Source organism: Saimiri boliviensis, chromosome 11 (genome assembly GCF_048565385.1).
Source record: "Saimiri boliviensis isolate mSaiBol1 chromosome 11, mSaiBol1.pri, whole genome shotgun sequence".
NCBI lineage: Eukaryota > Metazoa > Chordata > Mammalia > Primates > Cebidae > Saimiri > Saimiri boliviensis.
The window spans coordinates 99,099,727-99,110,779 of record NC_133459.1 but is presented as its reverse complement, the minus strand read 5'-3'; the positions used below and the strand labels follow the sequence as shown (position 1 = coordinate 99,110,779).

Here is an 11,053-nt window from a genome sequence, read left to right as displayed (position 1 = left end):
TTCTCCGGATCAGGAAGAAGGGCTAGAAAGGAGATCAATGGAGAAAGAGGACTGGGGGTTACTCCCCTCCCATCCTTCTCTAAGGGCCAGGGCGGACAGCAGTCAGGGAATACCGAGCAAGTTCTGTGTCTACCCCCAGGGGGAGACAGAGGCCAGGCTAAGCCCTTGCTTAGGACGACTAAAAGCCGACTCGCAGGAAGACCAGGACCGAGCCCAGCCCCTGGTTGGCTGCCTGTTCTTTCTAACTTCTCCCCTCTGAGGGAGGGTAGTATTGACCTGACGCCACAAGAGCTCTGTCTCTAAACCTCCTATCGGAGAGCTGATCACTAGGAATCCACAGGCAACACCCACTCACCCACACATCTCAAATGGGGACAAGGCTGTTGTGGCCTTTATGCAAGTTGGAGGTAGCCAGCAGGGACTACGGCACCCAGCTCACGGTTGGAAGTTTTCTGGGCTCTGTCGGCCAGGTGCTTCCTGACCACATCCCACTCTGTTCCCCAGGCTAAACTGTGTGTGGCCAGAAGGGATGACTTTCTTGGCAGCTTCCAAATAAAAATCCCACAATGGTCATTCAGGTTGGTAGACTTACTATGCCTGCTATGTTATGTCTGAGCTTTGGGCAGTGAAAGCCAGAAAAAATTCTCCTGCCTCAACCTCCCAAGTAGCTGGGATTACAGGCACATGCCACCATACCCAGCTATGGGGTCTGGTTTTTTTGAACCCGAGAGGTGGAGGTTGCAGTGAGCCGAGATTGCACCACCACACTCCAGCCTGGCGACAGAGCAAGAATTCATCAAAAACAAACAAATAAACAAAAAACACCAGACCAAGGCAAAAAACACCAGACCAAGGCAAAAAGAACAGCAAAGGCAGACCAGGACAAAGAACAGGCTGCTTCTATAGGTTTTCCCCTGCTATTTGAGAAAAACTGGAACCAACTTTCAGATAAATAAGAGCAGCAGCAAGCCAGCAACTGAAGAAACAAATATACCTCCTGGTTGTTGTTATTATTCAGTGTTTCTGGGACAGTTGACTTACCACATCTTGGTGTCTCCTAGCTCCCTGTTCCCTGCCCTTTCTAGCACCCACAATGGTGTGGCTGCAAGCAGGCCAGAAAGCCAAGCTCAGACACCCCCCCCGCCCCAGCACCAGATGATCAGCAGGGAGGTTAACAGCTCCCTGGGGCCCCAGAACAGCCCCCAGCCATAACCTAATCATAAGGCTCTCCTTTCCCTGAACTTCTCACCTCCTATTCCTGGCACCATAATGCCTCCTCCATCCTCAGACTGCCCCAGAACCTGGTGAGAAGGTCATCACCTCTACTCATCCCTGAGGCAGCGGCAAGTGAGAGGGAAAAGTGGGTGGGGTAAGAAGAAGCAGACTGGAGGTGTCTTTCTCTGTGAGGAGCAAGACTGCTCAGTGGCTGGCCCTCCCAGGGGAGCGCGAAGCTTGAGTCAAGGAGGGGGACTGAACAGCCTCAAGACAAGCCCTTTATCTCAGGCCACAGTGATGGTTGTGGGCCCAGAACTGGTCACCTTCTGCCTTGTCTCTCCTCTCCACAGTACTCCAAACCCAAAGGCCTCCTAAACGAAGAGGAAAGTCCCTTCTGTTAAGAGTCAGATTCACAGAACATCACTTCCTTCCATTGGTCTAATCCTTTCACATCCAAAATAGAACCCTGTAAAGAATTATTCAATTGCAATTAATAATATTACAATTTTTCTGATGAAGAAACTGGGTCTCAGATCAGGAGTGGTGGCTCACCCCTGTAATCCCAGCAATTTGGGAGGCCAAGGTCCGTAGATCAGTTGAGTCCAGGAGTTCCAGCCAGCCTGGGCAACGGGGCAAAACTCTGTCTCTACAAAAAAAAAAAAAAAGAAAGAAAAAAAAAATACAAAAAATCAGCCCCAGCTTGGTGGTTCACTACAGACTACGCCTACATTCCCAGCTACCAGGAGGCTGATGTGGGAGAATCACTTGAGCCCAGGAGGCGGAGATTACAGTGAGCCAAGATCTGGGTGACAAAGTGAGACCCTGTGGGAAGGAAGGAAGGAAGGAAGGAAGGAAGGAAGGAAGGAAGGCAGGCAGGAAGGCGGACAGGCAGGCCAGGCATGGTGGCTCATGCCTGTAATCCCAGCACTTTGGGAGGCCGAGCCAGGCAGATCATCTGAGGTCAGGAGTTCGAGACCAGCCTGACCAACACGGAGAAAACCCGTCTTTACTAAAAACACAAAATTAGTTGAGTGTCATGGGGCATGCCTGTAATCCCAGCTACTCGGGAGACTGAGGCAGAAGAATCTCTTGAACCCAGGAGGTGGAGGTTGCGGTGAGCCGAGTTCATGCCGTTGCACTCCAGCCTGGGCAACAAGAGCAAAACTTCATCTCAAAAAAAAAAAAAAGAAAGAAAGAAAGAAAGAAGAAGAAAGGAAGGAAGGAAGGAAAGAAGAGGGATGGAGGGAGGGAAGGAGGAAGGAAGAAGAAAAAGAAAGAAAGAAGAGAAAAAAAATAAACTAAGTTTCAGCGTTTGGTTCCCATGTTAATATTCACACTTATCACCCACAGGGACCATCCACAGCCTACTGCTGTCTTCCTGCCTAGTGCCCACCCCCTCACACTTCCCTCAGTCCTCCCAGCCCCACGAGAGCGCAGCTCCTGGGAGGGGAAGAGATACTTACTATTCCCTCCTAAATATCAGTCTAGAAGAGTGCTGCTGAACAGAACTTTGTGCACTGATGGGAATGTTCAACATCTGCCTGTCCAATACAGCAGTCCCTATCTTCGTGTGCATGCTAATGAGGAACTGAATTTTAAATTTCATTTAATTAATTCAGATTTAAATTTAAACACGACACTAGTGGCTACCCCATTGGACAATGCATTTCTGCAATCTTCAAAGCTCAAAAACCCTGACGGTCTGGTCAGTCACTCCTCATTTCCAGCTCCTTTCCCCCCAGACCTCCACCTCCCCTGAGCCAGGGCACTGGGGGCCACGAGATCTTGAGGGTTTTGAGGGATGTCCTCTGAGTTGCCTGGCCTGCACCAGGGAGGTGTCCATCCGCACGGAACCTGCGGGGAGGCCGGATGTCCTCTCTCCCTTCCTCTTGCCCTCGGCCGCCAGGGGCCGCTGCGTCCCGTCTGTGCCCACCGGCTCCACCGAGCGCCCGGCGCTGTCCCGAAGGAGGTGGCGGCGCCCACGCGGGGCTGGAGGAGTGGGGGTAGCCCGGGGCGAGGCGGCGGCTGCGGCGGCGGCTGCGCGCTCCCCGGCCTGTCGGCAGGAGCCTTGGAGAAAACCCGGCTGAGTTCTGCAGAGCTGGCAGGGGCGGGCCTGGAGCTCCCCGGTGCCCACAGCCGGGCCCGCCCTGCGGATGATGCCAACCTGATCAGAGCCCTGTTGTCCCTGGGGCGCAGCAACTTGGTGAGGGGGACAGGGCTCCGGACTAGACAGCACCCAAGCCGGCCTCTCCCTCCCAGAGTCTGTCTTTCCGAGTGTTGGTCCCAGGCTCCGTAGCAAGGAGGACTTCAACCAGCAGGTCGAACCAGTGGGCACCACCGTGGACCAGGTAGGTCCCAGGTGTGGGGGCTCAGAACGTGGAGGAATGAGCAGGCGTTAGTGGGGTTTGTGGGGAGAGAAGGTGAAGAAAGGTTGAAGGTTCTTGTGGTTCACATCCTCAAACCCTTGAAATGCAGGCTGTTCACTCAGCCTCACTAAACCCCTGGATTGGGGGTTAGGAAAAATAGGCTGGGAAACTGAGGCAGGAGCATGAAAGTCGAAAAACAAATCCCAGAAGTTTCTTTATCCAGCTCTCTCTGGGGGAATATACCAGGGATGAGAGCCCAAATGAATGCACCCCACCCCTCTGCTCCACACCCCTCGAAGGTCTTTTGGGCCTTGGGGTTCCCGGGAGACATGGATGAGCTGGACGGGAGGATGCTGCAGCTCAGAGAGGGAAACAGGATCACCTGAGAGACGACAAATCTGCATTTGTCATGGTCAGAAGGAGGGTTCCTGGAGGGCAGAGAGAAGAGATGACTACTCAGATAAGAGGCGCATCTAGCAGGGTGGGAAGCTCAGCCCACAGAGCACATCCATCCCCTGGGAACTGGCACCTCTTCCTCTGTCTTCCTCCAGATTCCCCTCTACGCTCTCACTCCCGGGAGCGAGGACTCAGGGGTCTCTGTCCTTCCCGGGCCCCACCATCCTATGTGTTTCAGGTCTGCCTCCCTTTAGAGAGGGAGGGAAGAGAGATTCCTAGGGAGAAATGGAAAGCTGTTGGGGCCTGTGGCCATCAAGGCTCAGGGACCTGGAGTATCCCCATTCTAGCCCTCTGGAGTGGGAATGGGGATGAGGGTGGCTGGGACGAGAGTGGCTAAGCTTCATGTGAGTCCAGGAAGCAGGTGCCACGGCGGGTAGGAGGTGGGAGTAAAGAGGAGCAGGGCCTCAGGAATCTTTCCCAGGTGTCTCTTCCAGCAGGAATCTGTCAGGCTCTGCTCCTTTCTTGACCCTCAGCTGCCTCCCATGGCCAGAGAGATGACAGTAGTGATTCTTAGACCCCTCCCTACCATTACCTGCTTCGCTCCTGGGACAGAGAAACTCCCTCAGGCCACCCTTGTCAGGCTCGCCACCCTGTGTGATCCCAGAGTCTGCAAGGGCACCTCCAGATTCCCAGGGGAGAAGAGACTGTCCCTGTCCTGGCACCTGAGAACAGCTTCAGAACTGGGCTTCAGTGCCCAGCCCTCCCCCTTGCCCTCTACCAGGTTCTCCTTCACCTCCTGCAGAGCCATGGGCTCCCTCTGTCCCTGGCAACCCCCCAAGAATCCTTCCTACTTGTCCAGGTGGAGTGAGTCTGAGGCCAGTAGATGAACAGACAGAAACTGAAAGATCCCCAAAAAGGTGAGTGAGGAGACATTGAAGATGGGGAGGTGGGGGATGGACAGAGATCAAGCACCCTATCTGAGGAGCAACTGAGTCCTGGCAGTTGGTTCAGCCTCTGGTGTTCCCAGAGCCGCACTGGCACTTGTGAGAGCCCAGCAGTGGTCCAGGCCCATCCCTGAGCTTGTGGCCCTGCTGCCTCCTGGGACTGCTCCCGCCCCCTTCTATGGCTGGGCAGCTCCTAGCTACTCTGTGCCTGCTTCCCTAGGATTCCCTCCATTTCCAGCTTAACCTTTGGGGTAGCTTTGGGAGGCCCAAACCACCAAGAATGAAAGAGGAAAGGAAAGTGGAAGAGAGCAGAGGCAAGGTGGTGCGATGGGCAGAGGGCAGGCTTCTAGGCTCTGGACTCCTCCACCCGCGTGCTGCCTGGCCTTGGGCAAGTCATTTGACTTCTGTTAGCCTCGGTTTCATTCTTCCTTTTTAAATCTAAATTTTGCTTAAATTGAAGTACTGCATTCCCGTGGTTGGAAGCTCAAAAAGCAAGAAATAAATCAGGAGAAAAATGTCTCTTTTCTACCTCCATCTCCCAGCCACACAGTTTCCCTTTCTGATGACAAACAATATCGCTAGTTTTAAAATACATTTTCCAGCTAGCACAGCGGCTCATACCTATAATCTCAACACTTTGGAAGTCTGAGGCAGGTGGATCACCAGGTCAGGAGTTCAAGACCAGCCTGGACAACATGGTGAATATGAAACCCTGTCTCTACTAAAGATAAAAAAAATTAGCTGGGCATGGTGGCACACACCTGCAATCCCAGCTACTTGGGAGGCTGAGGCAGGAGAATTGCTTGAACCCAGGAGGTGGAGGTTGCAGTGAGCTGAGATCACGCCGTTGCACTCCAGCCTGGGCAACAGTGCGAGACTCTGTCTCAAAAATAAAATAAAATAAAATAAAATACATTTTCCAAAGCTAGTTTATGCATATCTGAGCAAAAAAGATAATCCTTTATACACATTTTATTTATTTTCTGCTGCCCAGGCTGGAGTGCAGTAGCACAGTCAGATCACTGTAGCCTCGAACTCCTGGGCTCAAGCAATCCTCTCACCTCAGCCTCTGGAGTAGCTGAAATATAGGTGTACACCACCATGCCTGACTAATTCTTTAATTTTTTGTACCTGGGGACAAGGTGTGCCTCCTCCCCATGTTTGTGCCTCCCAGAGTGTGTGGCACAGAGAAGGTGCCCAGGCTGGGCACAGGGGAAACTCCTGCCTGGAGCTGAGCAGAATGTATGCTTCTCTTCCGGTAGGGTGGCTCCTGTCTGTAATCCTAGCACTTTGGGAGGCCGAGGTGAGCAGATCACGAGGTCAGGAGTTCAAGACCAGCCTGACCAATATGGTGCAACCCCGTCTCTACTGAAAATGCAAAAAAATTAGCCGGGCATGGTGGTGCGTGCCTGTAATCCCAGCTACTTGGGAGGCTGAGGCAGGAGAATCGCTTGTACCTGGGAGGCAGAGGTTGCAGTGAGCCAAGATCATGCCATTGCACTCCAATCTGGGTGACAGAGCAAGACTCTGTCTCAAAAAAAAAAAAAAAGGTGTGCTTCTCTCCGCAGGATGAGTGAGAGGGCTGCGAGGAACTGGAGGACGCGCGGCTGGCTGCTGGCACTGTGCCTGGTCTGGCTGTTGACCCGCCTGGCCTTGGCTGCCTTGCAGCCTCCAACTGCCACAGGTTTGGAGGAGGTGGCAGGGCCTGGGGAGGGGGTTTCCCAGGACACCTGGGGAGGGGGACACCATTCCACCATGTTCCAGAGCAGGCAGATCTCCAAGGCAGAGTAACATCCAGAGATTCTAGGGGTTCCAGCTCCTCCTCTGCTCTTTACCCAGGAAACGCTGCCCACCCCTGCTGTCCTGCCCCAGAGAAGGTCTGGGCAGACCCCTTGCTCACCTTTCCTTCCGGGCTGGAAGGTGTTCTGTGGCGAGAGAAGCCCTCGGGTGGGGGCTTAACTCTAGCCTCCTGGCCTAATTCTGTGGTTTTCCTTCTGGGATGGCTAAAGCCTGTGTAAGCGGATGATCCTCCCCACGCTTTGTAAGCCCTGGGGCCCTGGCCCTCACCCTGAGGAAGCTGGCAAGGAGGGGCTGGTGCGGGACTCTTTTTCTTCTGCCCAGGGCGGTGCTCTGTCAAAGGGTGAAGAGCTTGGCCTCACAGGGGCGGGAGGAAGAACGGGAGCTCTGTGAAGCAGCGGGAAGATTTCATCCACTTCCCCCTCCCCTGCCACTGGCAATCTCTTCCATAGACCCCGCATCAAGCAGGGAGGAGGGGCTGGAGGCCAGCCCGCGTGGGTGGGAGGGAGCAGGGTGGGGCGGCTGGGGGTCTGATCTGGGGCGGCTCCCCTCAGTGCTTGTGCAGCGGGGCACCTGCGAGGTGATCGCGGCTCACCGCTGCTGCAACCGGAACCGCATCGAGGAGCGCTCCCAGACGGTCAAATGCTCCTGTTTTTCTGGCCAGGTGGCCGGCACCACGCGGGCAAAGCCCTCCTGTGTGGACGGTGAGTGAGAGGCCAGGATCCGGGCCGGGCCCTGTGCAGAACCATAACGAGGTGTGTTGAGGCCTCGCCATCTGCTGGGGATACAATTTCACACCCTCCTCAGGGCTTTCATGATCAGAGTCTCAAATGGTGGGGCCCATTCTGGGAGAGGAAGGCAGACACGGTCACCCCGGTGACAACGAGGTGCATTGTCTCTTACAGCCCCTCCGCTCCCCACACGCTTCTCCAGCGCCTTCCCCTGCCCTCCTCTCATTCTCAGCCCTCCTCTCACACTTACCTACATGGACACACGTAGTCCTTCACACCCACGCTCATCCGGCACCCCGTACACTTGCCCACGGTGTCATGTGCATGCCAGCTATGCTGTCCTAGTCTGTAGACCCCTCCAGACGCCTCACACCCTTGTTTACACATGACATAGCGCATCTATGCTAGTGACATGCTTCTCTTAGAGGCATTTTTGCCTCCCTTCACCCCCCACTGTCTTTGGGGAGATGAAGGGGTCGGTGGGATTAAAGTTCAGAGGGTTACATCCCCAGGCCTCAGCCTGGAGTAGGAGAAAGACAAGGTACATGCATGGCTCAAGGCCAGGGCTGTGTGGAAACGTGCATCTCATTTGCAGACGGGCTCTTGACTGCCCGATGTGCTCTAGAGAGCCTAGGCAGGCGTCCCCAAACTTTTTACACAGGGGCCAGTTCACTGTCCCTCAGACCGTTGGAGAGCCGCCACATACTGTGCTCCTCTCACTGACCACTAGTGAAAGAGGTGCCCCTTCCTGAAGTGCGGCGGGGGGCCGGATAAATGGCCTCAGGGGGCCGCATGCGGCCCGCGGGCCGTAGTTTGGGGACGCCTGGTAGAGCCAGGCTCCTGCCTCCTGCTCCCGCAGCCTCCATCGTCCTGCAGAGGTGGTGGTGTCAGATGGAGCCCTGCCTGCCGGGGGAAGAGTGTAAGGTGCTCCCGGACCTGTCGGGATGGAGCTGCAGCAGTGGACACAAAGTCAAAACCACCAAGGTACCCAGGGTGGGCACCTCATCCCACCCTCGCCTTCCCCCTCCACCAGGGGCAGAAAAGGGGGCACAGGAGCCTTGGAGGTCTAGGATGTCAGTGTCCTGAGGTGAGATTGTGAATCATGAAATGTAGCGCGGACAGTCCTCCCGGGTCTGTCCTCACCGGGGACTGGAGTTAGCGGGGTCAGGACTCGAAATCCAATGTGCCCTGGGAAGATTCTTGATGTCCATATACCCTGATTTCCTCCTCGTTGCCTGGAGTTAGTTTGCCTCCAGAAAATGTCAGGTCTATAAAAACATAGTAGAGAATTGGAGAAATTACCTAGATAATTGAGGAAGGAATTACTGCTTCTACCTGAACTCCAAGTACAGTAGCGCCTCTGCCACTCACCTCTGCTGCAACCGTCCCCCACCCCGCCTCGATCCCACTGCTGTTGGCTCCCTACGGTTCATACCTGCCCTCCTCTAGTCAGATTTCTCTGTCTATTGTCACAGCACCCAAGAGGATGATTATTTTCATGGTTTGCTGCCTGCCCCGCAGAACAAGGGGTAATTAAAATTGTATCAAACTTGTTAGCAGTTCCATGTACGTCATGGTTAATCAGCTGCATTGCTCTGTCATCACCATTGGTACAGAAGAGTGACACTGTGGGGTGAGCCTGGGCTCTGCCTTCGACTTTCCCTCCCTGCCACCGCACACAGCAAACAAACAAGCAAACACATAAGAAAGTAGAGAAGGAGGGCTGGGCACGGTGGCTCACTCCTGCAATCCCAGCACTTTGGGAGGTCAAGAAAAGTGGATCGCAAGGTCAGTTCAAGACCAGCCTGGCCAAGTGGTGAAACCCCTTCTCTATTAAAAATAGAAAAATTACTCAGGTGTGGTGATGGGCACCTGTAATCCCAGCTACTCAGGAGGCTGAGGCAGGAGAATCACTTGAACCCGGGGGTCGGAGGTTGCAGTCAGCCAAGATCACGCCACTGCACTCCAGCCTGGGTGGACAGAGTGAGGCTCTGTCTCAAAAAAAAAAAAAGAAAGAAAAGAAAATAGAGAAGGAAAGGCAGCCTTCAGCTTCTGAAGAGAGCAACCGTTTTCACAGAGCACAGAACAAAAGGAGCTACAGCAAGAAAAAATGTGGCTCTAAAACAGAGTATCCTCTCTGTCTGTAGGCATGGATGAGGGACAGCTATTCTGAGTGTATTTCAGATCAGAAGAGAGTGAGACCCACTACAGAGCTTGTGACATTTGTCACCGTGTTATGGGTCTGGGTTTGGAAGGCAGTGCTTGCAATTTGGGTGACTGCTCTGAGGCAAACAGCGGGGACGTGTGTTTGCATGGGTCGCCAGGCCATGCTTTCCCAGTCTGGGCTGCTTTAGGGTGAGAGGATGGGCAGCAATGGCCTCTAAGTGACCTGCATATTCTGGGTAGTCTCTGTCATGCTGGAAGGGAGGAGGCATTCCCTTCTCTAACCTTTCTCTATCACTTCTTGCACCAGGTCACACGATAGCTCTTGGAGGTCATGGCCTGTGCAGGAAAGGCTTGATTGAGCCATGGACTGAAGAATGGTATCCGGTCATCAGCCAGGGAAGATGGGGATTTGCTTACATGCCTCATGCCAAATGCAGCATCAGTCTTTCCAGGGCATTTCAGTTAAGCTGATCAGCAGATGTGGATGGATCTGCAACCACATACCGAGTGTGGAGCTCGGCTTTTCTGGAGATACAAAGGTCAACACACAATTCCTGCCCTTAAGGAATGTCCAGTTGAATTGGAGAGTTGATGACAGACGATTTAGATAATTTAGGTTAAAGTACACGATACCAGACTGTGGGCCCCATGCCATGGCATGGTGGGGGTTTGGGGATGAGATTCCCACAGTTCTTCAGCCACCCCTTGGCCACAGGGCACAGAGACAAGAGATCACATTTGCCACCCACCACCTCCCTCCTTCGCATCAGTTCTGAATCCCCAGCTGCTAACATGTTGCAGGAAAACACTCTCCCCTTATGCCGGACCGGCGGCATCTCATTTCGATGCAATTGGATTGACTTGGGGAAGGAAAGTAAAAATAAAGCCAAATAACTTCCCAGCAAGGCTTCGGCACAGGTGTGGCCTGATTTGGGCTGTTCATTGGGTATGGGATGGACAGGACTTTAAAATCACCTCCATCCAAGCACCTCAGGCTTTTGTTTGTTTGCTTATTTTAACAGTTGAGGAAACAGCCCCAGAGAGGTGAGGCAGCTTGCCCAAGATCTTAAAACCCCAGGCTCCCAAACCTCTAAAGACTGCTGACCTTCCACTAGCCTGAATAATGGGGTTCCAACGTAGGCCTCCCATGTTAATTTTATCTCAAGTTTCTGGAACTAGCAAGTATAGGCTGGACAGCGGTGACATTTTTCTTGGGAGATGCTAGAACAGGGACTTTTGCTAAGGTCACTGTTCTCCTATCTGAAATAATCCAGAATATCCACACATCGAGATGCGGGACCATCTGGTCTCCACTCTGCCCTCAGCCTCCAGAATTTCAAACAGGCCCCATGACACCCAGAGGTCTCTCAGCACAGTTCCCGCTGGGGCTCAGCTGGCATCTCATTGCCCTCTCTGACCCATCTCTTCTGGGGTCTTT

At 53.8% G+C, this 11,053-nt stretch overlaps 1 protein-coding gene across 1 annotated transcript; it reads left to right on the top strand.

The window, feature by feature from the left end:
* The first annotated feature begins 3,333 nt into the window (after nt 1-3,333).
* TAFA3 (TAFA chemokine like family member 3) lies at nt 3,334-10,641 on the top strand. The gene is made up of 6 exons (XM_003933473.4): nt 3,334-3,563; nt 4,837-4,894; nt 6,490-6,605; nt 7,273-7,422; nt 8,309-8,433; nt 9,923-10,641. The coding sequence occupies exons 3-6, from the start codon at nt 6,491-6,493 to the stop codon at nt 9,932-9,934; spliced, it is 402 nt and encodes a 133-aa protein (XP_003933522.1). The 5' UTR covers nt 3,334-3,563; nt 4,837-4,894; nt 6,490; the 3' UTR covers nt 9,935-10,641.
* Nucleotides 10,642-11,053: the final 412 nt, after the last annotated feature.